This window comes from Aotus nancymaae, unplaced genomic scaffold, assembly GCF_030222135.1.
Source record: "Aotus nancymaae isolate 86718 unplaced genomic scaffold, 86718_ANA_hifiasm-v0.15.2.pri h1tg000008l, whole genome shotgun sequence".
Lineage (NCBI taxonomy): Eukaryota > Metazoa > Chordata > Mammalia > Primates > Aotidae > Aotus > Aotus nancymaae.
The window spans coordinates 24766131-24783257 of record NW_026988419.1 but is presented as its reverse complement, the minus strand read 5'-3'; the positions used below and the strand labels follow the sequence as shown (position 1 = coordinate 24783257).

The following is a 17127-nucleotide window of genomic DNA, read 5'->3' as shown; positions in this document are numbered from 1 at the left end:
GCTGTGTCCCCACCCAAATCTCATCTTGAATTTCCACATGTTATGGGAGGTACCTCATGAGAGGTGATTGAATCATGGGATCAGGTCTTCCCTGTGCCATTCTTGTGGTAGTGCATAAGTCTCATGAGATCTGATGATTATATAAGGGGAAGTTTCCCTGCACAAGCTCTCTTCTCTTGTCTGCCATCATGTGAGACATGCCTTTCACCTTCTGTTATGATTGTGAGGCATCCCTAGCCATGTAGAACTGTAAGTCCATTAAGCCTTTTCTTTTCTTTTCAGTTTCAGATATGTCTTTTTCAGCAGCATGAAAACAGACTAATACAGTCTTCCTTTGTCTCTTAACAAAGTTAATCTCCTATATTTTATTAATCATCTGATGAATAAATATTTGAGTACTTTTTTGTTTCAAGAATATTTTAGAGTCTTATTTTTTTGCATTAATCCTCAAACAACTTTCAAGTAGGTATTTTTATTATTCCCAGTTTGGGTTCAAGAAAGGTTATATAACTTGCCTGAGATTATACATTTAGAAAATGCTGAAGCCAAGGTCAAACCCAGTCTATGTGGTGCTGGAGCCCACAGTTTTTGCTCTTTCTTGCCATAGGATTTAAGCTAGAGCGATGTTTCCTTATGTAGGGGAACATACCCTGGTGCATGAGAGGAGAGGACTTAGGTGGTACATGCAAGGTCTTTCAGCAGTATTGAATCATATATGAATATTGGTCCCTTTCCAACTGTTCTAAACACATCAAGGAGAAGGTTTTCTTTTGGTCTTGGTCTTGAACAACTCTCACGTGTGGTGTCTTTCTCTGGGGGTAGGGGGCGGGGGTAGGACAGGCAGCCCAATCTAGATAACATTTCATAAGGCTTTTTGTTTCCATCGTATGCATTTCACAGTTGTCTCTTATTTATAGCAGCTTCTACTAGTTCTCTATTTATGGTTAATGGTATGAAGTTTAAATTTTAAGAATGTAATGAAAGTTGATTGAAAAAAAGTAGACAATAGTAGGTAAATAATATCAGTATGGCAAAATCATGATGATGACACCCTAAATGACTTATTTGGAGATCACTGAACTAGAAAAATTTCTTCAACAATGAAACCTGAAATTACACAAAAGTCCTGGCCAGTGTAAGCAGTGGGTGTTCACATGGTTGTGGGAGGTTAGTTGTGTTTTATGTGATCAGACACTTTAGAAGTGTACCATATGGCATTTTACTTACTAGCTCTGTCTCCCTCTGTGCTACTCATGGGGAGGGATAATCTATTCTCTTATTTTTCTAGAATGACTGCTCTTTATGAGTGCCTAGGAAATATTGCCTGAATAAAAATATAGATATATATTTAATAATATTACTTATTGTGGATCATAAGATTTTTTGATAAGCATGCCACATGTAGGTACCTTACAATCATTTAAAATATAGTTTCCTTTATAGTTAATTGAAATAAATATATCAATATTATTGTTTCAATTTTATGACTGGCAATACTGGCACGCAGAGAAGTATTTGACTTAGAATTAAAAGGTTTTGGAGCTGGGGGTACTCTTAGATTTTGTTGAGTCTCACTAACATTCTAGTCTATAAACAGTCAAACTCATATCCAAGGTCATACAGGTCATTAGTGGAGGAGGTGCAACCTATAGTTTTTATAATAGGGTTGGTATTTGTGTGAACAAGTATATGAATCCTGTGTGAACTCTTACCAGTTGCTGACTGTACTATGATTTAGCCCCTTTTAAAATGAAGTTTTCTAAAAAGGAAATTGGATATTCTAATATATACTTCATAGGGCTATTAGGAGGACTATGTAAGATTATTAATGTGCTTAGTATAATCTATGAAAAGCATTCAATAAATAGTAGCTTATATAGCATTCAATAAATAGACTACTATTTATTGATGGTTCATGTAGTAGTGATACAGGCTTATCTAAGTCTTTCTGTGGCCATTGTGAAGTTCAGAATAAAGACGAGAAAGCACCAAACTCTGTCTGGAGGGCTTAACAAAGGAAACACCAAGAAGGTGAGATTTGAACTAAAAGTATGAAGGAAGAGTAGAAATCACTCACCTAAATCACTTAATAGGTAAAGGGCAGAGAAGAGTTTTCCTGGCATAGAGATTAGTCCCTGACATGTGGGCATGTTATGTTTTCTATGGCTGGAATGAACAGTGCATCTGCAGAATGTGCAGATCAGACTGTGAAGTTGGATGGAAGTGGACTCATGTGTCATGCTAAAGCGCATTTGAATTCTCTTTAAAATTGTGATGAGACATCAAAATATTTTAAGCAGGTTAGTGAGCTGATTGGATTTGGGTTTTAAAAGGAAAACTCTAGAGGTATTATGATGGATGGATAAGATGAACTAGTTTGGAGGTGCAGATGTCTAAGAGAGATACTATTTAAGTGCATAGTCCTATTGGATTGATTCTGACATCTATATGAGAGACTGTACTCTTGATGCAACCTTCCAAGAAAGAGACAGGAATTAGAGTTGCATTAAAATGGGAACAATTGTAAACAACTGTCAGCTGCTGATATGAGAAGTGGAAGGAGATTGGTGCTGCAGCAGCTGGTGAGCATGGGCAGCGAATGTGATGGTGATCCATGGATTTTGCTATTCGATGGGAGTTAGTCCCACATATCCCATTCACTTAAATCCATTTCTTTGGAGATGCTGTAAAGTCTCAAAATATTTTCCTTTACAATGAGTTGATTCATCCTAGCTGAATTAACATGTGAATGTGTAATAAGGAGGACTATTTTTTTTTAAAGAATCAAGAAGAGGTAAATATTGTCATAAAATGTAAATGTATAATTAATTTAATGATATATTTTTTATACTTGAATAATAGAAATTTCTACCAGGGTCACCTTTCTTATAGTATATACACCTAAGCAATGCTTATAGAATGGGAGTAATAAAGAGAAAATCCTAAACTCAGTGTTTAAAGCAACCCTCTACTGGCATTAAAAAAAAAAACCAAAAAATAAAATAAAAAATTAGGGTCTGTCACTCATTGAGACTTTAGAATTCATGTGCTTATTTTCCATAGTAGTTTAGGCAGCAGTTCATTTTATGGCAACTTGATAAAAATAAGACATAGACTCAAAGAATGTTCAAGTTGGGAAGAAATTTGGGGATATTTTGTCCGATGTTTATCTGACAACACTATTGCAGAGATTTTGACCTTTAAATAACCCTCCAGAGAACTAATGTAACTGTGTCAGCTTATGGTTTGCATTAGTGATGTTGACGGGTATTAGGAATATATAGGGCAGTGGTGATTATTTCTTTCTCCGGTCACTTTTTATTGACATGTATTTACTTATGTTAGATGTTTATTTAGTCATGCCTCACATCATCACTGTATATCCAAGCTAAGAAATAATCTTTCTGGTCAATAAACAGTTTGTTTATTGGGCTTGCTCATCATGTGAGTAACGATCAGATTTTAATATTGAATGACTAAGCAAATAGGTGACTCTTGAGGAAGCTGCATACTACATAGAGTGCATTAAATACAGAGCTGCAATTTTTTAAAATAAATGTTTTGTTCTGCATACATGTCACAGGATATCTTAGGGAATTCTGGTGGAAGGAATAAGATGGTATTTCCAACAAAGGCATTTAGGAAATATTTTAGGTGATAAGTTTAAAAAATATTATATCTAGTACACTTTTCAGAATATGAAAAGAAAGAGACAAACGAGGTCCATGCTTCTCAGCTGCTGTCAGGTGAATGATTAATTTTCTCCCAATTGCAAGGAGAGTGCAGTCACCAGAAACAAGGGATGGGGATGAGAAGGATGACTGATAAGGAAAGAATTTTAAGAAAAATGGATAAAAATTTAATCTCTGATCTTTGACACAGTTGTAAATACCAAATTGATTTTTCCCCAGAGAAAAATCTTCCCTTCAGAACTCCTTTTCTTTTCTAAATCAGTTAGAAATATATCTTTAAATGAAATTAAAGTTCTAACATTTACCATAGAAACTGTCTCCAAGTTATAAATTGAATTCCAACTGATTGAATTCTACAAAATATGTAGAAATGAACTACATATTTTGTCATTATATTTGTGATACAGATAATCAAATTTAGTATATGATAGAGATCAGAGATCAGAGAGTTTATTACCTGTTATGTAAAAGTTCAGCATTTAGTACCAATATGTAAATAAGCAAAGCAAAAAGAAATTCTTATGTTTGAATATTAAAAAATAAGCCAAAACATTGGGTGAGCAGATACGATGTATTTAGATTGTCTCTGAGGGAAACTAATACATAGCATCTCTTTTGGCTGCCCTTATTCTAAACATGTTAAGCTATAAAGCAAGGGAGTGAGAGAGAACCTTACTGCTGTGGGAGCCTGGGGTGGATGATGTGACCATAGGTCTGTTAGACAAGTGGGTCTGTTGAAGAACCCCATAATTAGTCAGGATCTTCCCACCTGGGCACAGGATGCTGAGGGGCAGGCTCCTATCCCTGGAGATGCTGCAGAGAAAGTCTGCTCACTGCAAGCTCCCAAGAGAAGGAAGAATGGGCTGCATCAAGCAAGCTCAGTATGTCTTCCCACATTTACTTATCAAATACTCAATCCTTCTCCTCCAGGGATGGAGAATAAAGGGGAGGAGAGAGAAAAGATGGACATATCATTTGAGCCTCTCCCCTGAAAGGAAACATCGGGAATAGGGGGAAAGCACTCCTGCCCAGCCCGTATCCAAAAGCAAAGGTAAAAATGGCAAGTGTAAAGACATGATTTTATAACTGTTTCATAAGTTACCTTTTCTGTGCCTAAATTTTGACTTCTTTCTATGATTATATCTTTTGTGAGTTATGCCTAGAAGTGAAAATTCTACCTTGAAGGGGAATGTGCTAATTGACCTCAATATAAGTAGTGTTTACAGCACACATATCTCATTCACCTATTTATTCACTCTCATTGGACAAATCTTGCTCAAACACCAAGAACATTGCAGGCCCTGTGTGAGGCAATGGAGAGGAGTGAGGAGAGGAGAAGATAGACACCTATTTCTTCTCCCACAGCTAAAGCTTAGTGAGTGAGGCAAACATTTAAACATAACAAATGCTTCTGAGAATAGGTGACGTTTGACTTGAACCCTGAGAACTGACCTAGGAAGGGCAAGTGAGTGGAGAGAGTAAAGGGTCCAGGCAAAGGAAACTCCAGGAACCACGTCTCAGAGACAAGACTGCTTGAGTATCTTCCATGGTGGCTGAAATGTTTTCTTTGTTTTCTTTCATCTGTGTTTCACTCTGAACAAATCTTCATATTTATTTAAATCATTAATTACAGACTGCATATTGGGTATAGTGTATACCCGTCAGGTGATGGGTACACTGAAATCTCAGGAATCACCACAAAAGTACTCTGCAATGTAACGAAAAAACCACCTCTAGCCCAAAATTATTGAAATAAAAAAAAAATCTTTAATTGAAAAATAATTTGATTTCTATATTTGCATTATTTTGAAACCATATTTAAACAAAATTCACTCTATGTGTTATTAGCTTTAATGTTTACTAAAGGTCATGTTATTCTAAGCCCTTCTCTCTTTTTAGTAATTGCTTAGTTTTGTCTGTAGTTTGCCTCAAGCAAAGTTTTTTTCTTTAGGAATTTTATACAAAATGTGCAAGAACTCTTTAATGATTTTTTTTCTTAGAATTATGTCTTCATTAAAAAAAATTATACCTCCTTCTTCTCTTCCTCCTCCTACTACTAAAATATCACCAGAAACTTCCTCTTTGTCTTGTTCTCTTTTATTTCTTTTGCCTGGTATAAAATGTCACCTTCCCATTTGCAGACTCAAGTCTTCCTTTAGTGCAAGAATTTTCTTCTGTTATGTTTTTATTGATTTATTCTATTTGTTGTCAACTTTTCTTCAGAAAGAGAAATAATCTGCCACTGGACTCTTAGTTTCACAACCTCCAGATAGGCATCTTATACCTCATATAGCTCCTCACACCAGTTTTTGTTCTTCTCTTTTTTTAGTGGCTTAAAAGAACATGCATTTGTTCTCTTACAGTTCTGGAAGTCAGAAGTCCTTAAATCAAGGTGTTGGCGGGGATGCCTTCCATATGGAAGTGCTAGAGGAGAATGCTTATATTTTTCAGCTTCTAGAGGCTGCCGGCATTCCGTGATTCTTGGTCCCTTCCTCCATCATCAAAGCCAAAAGTGTAGCAATTTCCACTCTTAAATCCCTTGCCACACCCTCACTCAAATGCCCTTTTTCAAACTCTCAAGTCTCTGTTCTTTTCCCCTCCCTTTGAGAGGATTCTTCAACTGTCTCCTAAGTTGCTGAATTCATTTTTTTTTTTTTTTTGCTTTGTCAGACCTACTGTTTGGCGTTCTAATATTGATTTTAAGATTTGGTTATATTTTAGATTCCTTATAATCTTTTGTTAATCCATCCTGCTCTTAAATTTCTGTCTCCATCTTAGTCTACTATTAACTCAACTCTATTTTATGGATACTATAGTGCAGTGGTTAAGAGTGTAAAGTGTGAATCCAGGCCACATGGGCTGCATTAAGGCCCTACCACTTGCTAGCTGTGTGGCTGGGCAAAATATGTGGAATCTGTGCCTCAGGTTCCTCATCTGTGAAATGGGAACAAGAAAATGCCTGTCTCATAGAGCTGCTGTGAGACTAAGAGTCAATTCATTTACAATAGTTAGTAGTCAGTAACTTAGTTTCTAATGAACCCATGGTCTATATTTTTCTGAATATTCAGAATAATTATTTAGAATTTCATCCAGATGTCACATGTATCAATATTGTGTATATATGTATGTCATGTGTGTATTTTGTTACTTATCTTTTAAAGCATCAATTTTTACTCAGTCTTTTTTTTTTTTTTTTTTTGGAGATGGAGTTTCGCTCTTGTTACCCAGGCTGGAGTGCAATGGCGCGATTTCGGCTCACCGCAACCTCCGCCTCCTGGGTTCAGGCAATTCTCCTGCCTCAGCCTCCTGAGTAGCTGGGATTACAGGCACGCGCCACCATGCCCGGCTAATTTTTTGTATTTTTAGTAGAGACGGGGTTTCACCATGTTGACCAGGATGGTTTCCATCTCTTGACCTCGTGATCCACCCGCCTCGGCCTCCCAAAGTGCTGGGATTACAGGCGTGAGCCACCGCGCCCGGCCTACTCAGTCTTAATATTTTAAAATTCTTAATTCTTTTCACAATCAATTTGGTTGCCCTTGAACATATTTTCTCAGTTATTAAATGGATGAACTGATTGGACTGTATTTCCTTTAGTCAGTTTTCTGGGGGTGGGGGTGCATATTTATTTAGTGTAGTCTACTAATCTAAAGACAGAGTGCTTGGTCCTGGGCCTTTTATAAGGTGAAGCTTAAGGCTGGCCCATCGGAAGCCATCTATACTTCTTCCTTTTCGAGGATAAGGCATGACTTCAGCTCCTACCACTTAGTCCTTCACACAGCAGTTCTACACATCATTCCCCAATATCTTTACCACAGCTACATTGTATTGCCAGGGGCTGTAGTCTTAGAGAGACAGGAATTAATGGGGCATGAAATAAATTCTGTCATTCAGAAAGTAGCACTTGTGCTTCTTTCTCAGTGACCTGAGCAGTACTCAAGTGGCTTTTCACCTTCTTATTAAAACAAAATCTGTCCATGAGCTGCGAGTTGTAGTGGGTGAAGATGGAAGTCCTCAACTCTCATGTTTTGCATTTTTTTGTCCTCCTGATAGAAGGTATCAGATGGTGGTTAAGGATTCACAATACAGACTCACATAGACCTGGTTCAAATTCCAGCCGTGGGTATTCAATGTTAAAATGGTTAATCTCTTTGAGCTAGAGTTTCTTCATCCATAACAAATGGATGTAAACAAATAAAAATGTCTCCTCCATGTTTATGTAAGGTTTTAAATTAGAAAATATTCAGTTAAGTGGCAGCTATTAACAGCCTGGAAACATCCCTTTCCTTTCATCAGCTCACAGCCAACTTTGTTTTTCCCCCATGTGTGGGGCTCAAGGCCCCTCAGTTCTTGAAGAAAGCTGTGATTGTTGAGAGATGCCCACAGGGTAGTCAGTGGTAGAATAGCAGAGTGTGTGGTGGGGTGTTCAGGGCTGATGCAGTCAGCTGAATTTCAGACTGAGACACATAAGTCCTCTGATAACCAAAATTCTCTAACTTCTTGAAATGATTGAGGACTCTGCAAGACAAACTATCCCAGGAATGCAGGGCTTGATGGCTTTCTCTTCTGGCCCCTGCTCTGGCATGGACACAGTGCCTACTGTTGACAATCTACATTTCCATTATTCCTAATCACTAGCACTTTCTGGACAGCAGACATTTCCCTAAATGGAGGGACTCAAGGTTTCAGGCCTCCATCTCCTTATGATTCCAGACCTGGAGACATGCTCTTCATCTTCATTTTGAATGTCTTCACTGATCTTTGAGGTCCTCAGACAGAAAGGGGCTTATTCCTTCAACACTCCACTTCCTCCCCTTTTAAAAGCTAGAACTTGATTATCTCTAGTGGTATTCACACTTATAACATTTTAAAAATCAATCTAATTGGCTACACTGGGGACCTTTTCTTGTATAGCATCTTATCTTGTCTTTTGTTTTTTTAAAGAAACACCTCATATCACCTTCACCCAATACTTTTTGTACATCATAGACAGAGAGTATCCCCAAAATAGCTCTATTATTCCTCTCCCTAAAATAGAGACATACCTGGGAATTCCTTTCAGAGAGGACAGTTGATTACATTTATATAATAACTATTACCCTTTGTCCTGCCAGTTTGCCGAAAGGCTTCATCTAAATTTCAGTTTAGAAAGTCCCTGTGGATCCTGGCAGATCATCCTCTGGTGTTTTCAGTGTTGTTGAAACTTTAAATTTCTTTATAATTTCATGAGGGTGAATGGAGAATCACTGGCCTTCCAATAATCTTATCTCAGTTTCCCCTGTTCACATTTATGGAATGGGTAATTTTTTTTTTTTGAATGGAAAAAATTTCAATTTATGTAAATGTTTATAAAAATCTTGAAGACTAACAATAATTCTTTGTAATCTTACCTTCTTTTTCAGCTGAATTTTGTTCTGTTTCTGAATACGGTTAGAGTTCTAGCTACCAAAATCTGGGAGACCAATGCAGTTGGGCATGACACAAGAAAGCAATACAGGTAATTTCAGGACAGGCATCCATCAGAGGAAATATTTTGGTTACTATTTCTTTTCTTTTCTTTTTTTTTTTTTTTTTTTCTGAGACAGAGTCTCACTCTGTTGCCCAGGCTGCAGTGTAATGGCACAATCTTGGCTCACTGCAACCTCTGCCTCCTGGGTTCAAGCAATTCTCATGCCTCAGCCTCCCAAGTAGCTGGGATTACAGGCATACACCATCACTCCCAGCTAATTTTTGCGTTTTTAGTAGAGATGGGATTTTGCCATGTTACCCATGCTGGTCTCAAACTCCTTACCTCAGGTGATTCACCAGCCTTGGCCTTCCAACGTGCTGGAGTTACAGGTGTGAGCCACCACTCCCAGCCTTTGGTTACTATTTCGAGCAAAGAACAGATACAAATTGGTTTGAAATATCTTTAAGAGATTAAATTTATGAATGTATATTTATTGTGTGATTTATCAGAAAGGTCTATCTATAGTAAGAAAATATAAGATGCTACCCCTTGTCCTTAAATTCTAAGTATATTTTTAAATCTGTTTTTAGCAGATTGGGATGTTCCCGTTAACAGTATTTGAACTCCCAGAAGACATCTTGATGACCTTGGCAGACAACTTTATTTGCATTATACAAATATATCATAACTGAAAATATTAAGTGGATTTGCTGTATTGTTTTGAATGTTTACATCAAATTGTCACCAAATATGCAAATGTATTGATTGAGGGCGGTCCATTCTTTGGCCTTCGTGAAGAAAAGGACAAATTGAGTGCTTGTGGTTTTATCAAACTATCTTAAGGTTGTGTACATTTCTCATAATGATCATTTTGGAAATTTTGAATATTAGTGGCATCTATCCAACTGGACACATACATCCAGTAATCAGGTAGATGTGGATTTGGCTTTATAATCCCCAGTTAACTATTTATTTCTGCCTCAGATTGTTATGAATGCTATCTCAGACATAGAGAGAAAAAATATCATAGCATTTTGATCTTCTCTCACAAATGTTCTGTAAGTCCTCGTTGATTTAGTCCTCTCCACCATTTAGGTAATATTTACTGTTGAGCTGCAAAGACTACAGGTATGACCTGTAGGATGCACAGTATCCTATGACCATAGAATACACAGTATTAACAAACTAGCAGCTGCTAGAGCCAGTTATTTTTAATGTGCTGTCAGTGGTAGTATTATACATTGTGCATGAGTGGTAGTATTACACATTGTGCATGAGTTTATGGTGAAGTTTATGAAGTTTATTAACCACATTATGGTTATTGTGTTGTCAGTGGTAGTATTATGCATTGTGCCTGAGTTATAGTATATTACACTAATATAGCTTATCTCTCACATCACATCCCATCTTTGAAGACAAAGGCCAAAGGATAGAATAATCCAAAATGTAAATAACTTTTCACTCTTCTTCATAAAGTGGAAGAGTGTAGTAATGTTTGAAAGCTACTTATTTCTCTAGTTCTGAACAAAGCTGCTTATTTCTCTAGTTCTGCATAACATGAACTAATAATTTTAGTAAAATGTTGACCAAGGGACATGAGAAAATTTGGAGGGAACAACGGGTGGTCTATCTTTAAAAATTGATAGAATAGACAATATTTTGAATTAATTCATGGGGGATTATTTCCCAGAACAATTAAAGAGAATAATTTATCAATGACTAAAATAATCAACTACTTGGAATTCAGAATAACTTTGAAATAATCTGGTGTCTAGAAGATTTCAAGTGTGAAGTTGTTAATTAGAACAGTTTAGACTAATAGAAGTCAGAAAAAGTATTTTTCAGCTAAATGCTTTTTTTTTTTTTATTTAACACAGAGTTTCACTCTTGTTACCCAGGCTGTAGTGCAATGGCGTGATCTCAGCTCACCGCAACCTCCGCCTCCTGGATTCAGGCAATTCTCCTGCCTCAGCCTCCTGAGTAGCTGGGATTACAGGCACGTGCCACCATGCCCAGCTAATTTTTTGTATTTTTAGTAGAGACGTGGTTTCACCATGTTGACCAGGATGGTCTCCATCTCTTGACCTCGTGATCCACCCTCCTCGGCCTCCCAAAGTGCCAAATGCATTTTTTTATGACTGAAGCATATTTAATATCTTTAATTATGTCCAAAGTTAAGCCACAGATAAAAATGTAGTGAAGAGTGGCTCTTTTTTGAGAGAAAAATGTGGGAACCTACTTGACATCAGTTTCAGAATTCAATTCCATGTTCTGTTTCTGAGGCCTTAGATTATCAAGTTTAAATAGCATGTCACTTTTTAAATAGGCTTAGGAAAATTAAATCTGTGTCACCATCTCAGTGACATTCCTATGATGAGGGTTGAGTATTTAAATTTACATCAGCTAATTTTTGTACCTTTAAACTTATCTTCTATTTTGTTATTACCTTTGTCTAACAAATGTTCAGATATTCTTTCTAAAATAAGACAATACAAAATTTCCAAACGGTGGCATCTTAAAACAGTTACAAAGCGTATTTCCACGCATACTATCGTGAAAAACTGAAAACACCTTTCAGAGCTGAGATAATCTCTCCAGGTCAATGTGTGCTCACACACAGATAAGAAAGACTTCTGAAAAGAGAAGACTTCTAAAAAAAGGAAGACTTCTGAAAACCCTTTAGTTGGCATGGTGGTTTAAAATGGAAGAAATGAATTAATAAAGCAGTTCTTAAAATAACTTTTTATTTTGAGATAATTGTAGATTCACATATAGTTGCAAAAATAATACAAAGAGATCCCATATATCCTTAAACCAGTTTCCCTCAATGGTGGCATAGTGTATAACTACAGTTTACAATCATTTACCATTAAATAAACATGTGTGAATAAAATTAATTCATCTACTAGATTTAATAACACAAATAATACATTTTTTTCTTTTAAATTACAACTCAATTTTTTCATAAAGCAAGAATCAGTTGCCAGGTCTGGAAAAATATAAGAGATGAAAAAGTAAGAGATAAAAAGAAAAACATAAGAGAGATGAAAAACGTAAGAGATAAGAGAAATACAAGATTTAGTGCAAAAGAATACTTGAATGTTTTGACTAAGTTGACTTCCCATTTAATGTTAGACAAAACTCATATTTAATGTTTATTATTTTTAGAATAAATCCAGCCAGTATTTATTATGCAGCATGATAGTAAAGAGGAGAGATTTTAAGGCCGCATCCACCGCTCACTGTGTCACATTGGGTGGATGCTTTCTTTCTCTGAGTCTCTATTCTCCCTTGGCAATGGGATAATAATAGCTCTCTCCCATGGTTGTTAGAATAAAAGGAGGCAAGCAGCATGGGATGTAACAGGAGCGTGGTGCTTAATGGCCAGTAGCTTCATTTGCTGAGTGTCCTTGAACCCACAATTTAGGTGAGGATGGGTAGAGACAGAGAGAGTGGGAGAGATAGATATTATGATTGATTTAATTAAATAAAATGAGGAAAGTACCAACAGAGATGCCCATATAAAGTTCTATGTCTACAGAACAGAGGGAAGGAATAATTCAAGGCCACGAGGGATCAATCAAGAAAGGCTTAAGAGCAATAGTATTTTTTTTTAAAGCTAAATTAATTCTTAAAAGAAAATCAGAGTTTCTAGAGCTGCTCACCTGGGGAGAGATCACCTAGTGAGAGAGACCACAGAATTGGGAATCTATTTTCTAAACAGGACACCGAGTCCCAAAACCACCTGACTTCTTTACATTCCTCTCATGGCTTTGCCCTTGGACGCAGAGCACACCATGTTTCCAGCAAGCCAGAAGACCACTATCAGTTGGTACATCCCTGAATCATCTTATTAGACAGCTGTGCATTTTCAGAGAGCCAGTGTGTAAAAACGTACAATGTGCATATGGATGCTGAAAAAAATCAGTTCCCAGGATTGCTACATGATTTGAATAGAGAGTAAAAGTCCATTTTAAGTGAATAGCCAGACCCATGACCCATGTACACATTTTCCTGGCATATGCAAACTAGCAAAACTCATCAATATCCACAAGGCTATAATTAGTGACATTCCACGGGATAGAATTTGTATTTCTGTGGGTAGGAATTATTTGTATTACTGTGGTAGGCATATTTCTATAAAGGCCCCCAAGATTCCTGCCCCTGGGTATATAAGCTTGTAAAATGCCTGCCCCCACAATACCCTTTGCCTCCAGTGTGGGTAAGACCTATGATGGGCTAGCCTTCCCATCGATTAGTTTACTTTATATGACAAAGGTGTTAAGATATCATTCCTATGATTATGATGTGTTATATTAGACTCCTTTCTGTGAGCTTGGAGAGAGATTCTCCTGCTGGCTTTGAGGAAGCAATCTGACATGTTGTGAGGGCCTGTAGCTAGAACCTGAAAGAAGCCTGCAGGTATTGAATGACTCCTGGTTGACAGCCAACAAATAGCCCTGCAACTCCAAGAATCTGAGATTTTTCTAGCAATCTGAATGAACTTAGAAGTAAACCCTGAGGCCCAGATAAGAGCTTATATCCTTAAGATAAGATAATATCCTTAAAGATGGCAGCCAGCATCTTAATTTTAGCCTTGATAGACTGTGAGCCAAGGACCCAAGGTACGTGCCTGGACTCCTAGCCTATAGAAACTGAGAGAGAATGAATAAGTATTGTTTTAAACCACTAAATTCATAGTAGTTTGTTATACAATAATGGAAAATGAATATAATTGCTACCTGTTTTCTATAAACTAACTTCTATCTTCATGCATTTATAAAAGAGCTTAGTCCTAGAAAAAGAGGGAGAAAACCCATATGGCTGAGCCAGCAGGATACCCACTGTGTTTTGGTTGCCTAAAGCCACTTTTCCTTACTCTGCATTGGACCAAACTGTTCCTTATGTTTAGATTTGTGACAATTTCACAATGTGCTACACTGCTGTATTTTTTGTTTCAACCTAGTTTTGGGCTCCTAGTTATACACAGTACAAAAAATTAGTGGCTTGATTTTAAGAACAATATCTGGGAGGATTTACCCTTTCATCTTAAAGAAGGACATATAATTTTTGCTTTAGAGTGATGTTAGACACGACTTTCATGGTTGATCAAGTGCGGTTAATTCTTTCCCCTTTTATCTGATTAGGCTGAACTAAAATGCCATGAAGGCACTCAAAGTGTCCTGCCCACATAGGCAGTGATGGAAAGAGGGCACTCACTATCAGGATTCAGGAGAACAAGCACATCCCAGGGAGCCCTGAGAGTTGAAAGGATGAGTTAGGTCAGAGGAATCCACTGCTTATCAGGGATGTTGCCTTGGATGGAACAGACTTAAGGTAGAATTTTCATATTGAATAGAGTGTAGGTAACTCAAAGCATGAGGTGTGAGGACGAGGAGCAGCATAGGAGAAAGCCCATAGGTTGCAGGGAAGCTCTGAATGTGAGGACAAGTGGGTGGAGCAAATGGTTCAAGCACTAGTGAGGGATAAGACAAGCAGAGGACAATGAGGTAGAGCAAACGTGCAGCTCCACCTACATTTACATTCAGCATTTCAATATGATTTATGGAACACTGCAGCTCCTGTTGACAAGAGGGTTATGTTAGGAAAGTATATGTACATGGAAAATGATTCCCAGTAAAGCCTGTGAATATTCTGGCTTCTATGGACCTCTAGGACCTATTTCCTCATTTTAGAGATAAAAATAAATCACAGTCACACTAGTAGTTCATGTCAAGTATGGAATCTGAATCAGGATCTCTGTAGCTTTAGTCTAGTGTGATCTCTACTCACTCATACATCTTATTTCCAAGAAGAAAAACAGATAAAGAAAGAAAGCAGCTGAAGGAAAGATTAGTGAGAAAGGAAGAAGATAAATTGTTTGAGATTATTAGAATACAAATAATTCACAGAGAAAGGGAGATATTTGCAATAAGTATGAAACAAGAAGCCAGGTTTGGCAATTTCTTGGATAAATAGTATAAACCCACCCCCACAGGAAAACCTCCCAGAAAATAGTATGCTTGAGTGTGCTAGCTATCTGTTGCTGCAAAAGGAATGATCACAAACCTAGTGGCTCCAAACAACTCCATTGCTATTTCCCAGTTTCTGTAGGTCAGGAATCAGGAATCTGGGTATGGATCCTCTGCTTCAGGATCTCTTACCAGGCTGCAATTGATTTGTCAGCTGGGGCTGTAGTCTTATCTTAAGGTTGAACTGGGAAGAATCTACTTCTAAGTTCATGTGATTGTTGGTAGGATTCAGGATTACTTGCAGGTTGTTGTGCAGATGCCACCTTTCCTTGCCACATGGACCTTTCAATATAGCAGCTCACAACATGGTGAGTTGCTTCATTGAACCAAGCAAGAGAGCCAGTCTGCTAGTGAGATGAAAGTTACAATCCTGTGCAACATAATCTCAGAAGTGGCATGTTGTCATCTTTGCCATAATCTACTTGTTAGACACAAGTCCCAGGTCTTGCCTACACTTAGAAGGAAAGGATAAAACAGGAGGATAAATAGCAGGAAGGGGGATCATTGAGGCCCAATTAGAATAACCATCATATTGGAAAGCCTGGGATTCTTCCAAATACTCAAGAAAATGTGTAGAAAGAGGCAGTTAAGGGGAATGATGAAAATGATATCACTCTACTTATTTTTCCAAAAAAATAGACAAAATAGACCTATAGGCACTTTGAGATAGAGTATTGGGCAGAGACTATTCAGAGAAGGCAAGATAAATTGACTACATATGGCTCATAGAAAAAATATAAAGTGTCTCCAAGAGTAAGCATCATCAGTAATAAATGGATATACAAATGTAAGTAGAAACAAGGGAGTAATTGATTTTAAAATGAACAAAAGAAGCCCCAATACTCCTATGAAAGTAAAGGCAGGTAATCTGGATGGAGGTGACACTTCTTTAAGTCTCAAATATGGAAGTTAAAGGAGACTTAGGACAGACAAAAAAGCACTTTACAACTTTATATAAATAGTATCCTTTAAGCAAGAAGAGTAGAAATGAGACTGGAAAGATTTAGGGGATAGTAATTATAGGGATTGAGAATAAACTACCTGATTCAGTATATAAGTGACAGAAAGAGGGGGGAAAGGAAAAAAAACTAGCAGAAGCAGTGGGATCCAAAGAGATAAGAAAAGTCAGCCGACACCTAGGCAACATGGCAAGACCCTGTCTCTACAGAAAAATAAAATAAAATTAAAAAAACCAGGCAGGCATGGTGGCAAATACCTGTAGTCACAGCTACTTGGGAGGCTGAGGCAGGAGGATTGCTTGAGCTCGGGAGGTCAGTCCTGCAGTGAGCTGTGATCACGCCACTGTACGTCAGGCTGGGAGACAGATATGGTGAAATGCTGTCTCAAGAAAAAATAAAAAGAATTAGCCCCACCCGCATTAGCTTTGCTGTTTCTTTTTTTTCTCCAGCATGCTGTCTCTCCTGAAAGGCACCCTAGTTAATGAATGAAAAGGCTTGCTGTTCTCCTTTAGGAAACTGGCCAAATCGACACTTGTCCTGGTCCTGGTCTTTGGAGTGCATTACATCGTGTTTGTGTGCCTGCCTCACTCCTTCACTGGGCTTGGGTGGGAGATCCGCATGCACTGTGAGCTCTTCTTCAACTCCTTTCAGGTAAAGAGTGCTGCCTAATCATCTGATTCTTGTAATTTGCTCTTTTAATTTTTATTTTGGTTCCTTGCAAATGTCTGCTCTGTTCTCGGCTTTGATACACCTGTCTGGGGAGTCGGGGTGGCAGAAAGGTTGATATTCTATAGTGCCTGTGCTTTTCTGTCCTATAGAGGTCAGGTTAATCCTCTGGTCACAGCAGGAGAAATTCTGGAGCTGTTCCTAGAGATAAGGAAACATCTTGTTGTAAAACATGTAACACCTACAAGAACAAGCACTTCTGCTTGTGTATATGGAAGGTAAATAAATGCAAAAGAAGGTGAAGCAGGGAAGAGAAAAAAGGAGCAGGG

General features: G+C 37.6%; 1 protein-coding gene across 1 annotated transcript in view; it reads left to right on the top strand.

The window, feature by feature from the left end:
- Positions 1–17127, top strand: part of PTH2R (parathyroid hormone 2 receptor) — a 105003-nt gene that overhangs the window by 82888 nt on the left and 4988 nt on the right. The window contains exons 10-11 of the mRNA XM_012446226.2: positions 9095–9189; positions 16645–16783. Coding sequence (XP_012301649.1) covers positions 9095–9189; positions 16645–16783 — 234 coding nt within the window. The remainder of the gene's footprint in view (positions 1–9094; positions 9190–16644; positions 16784–17127) is intronic.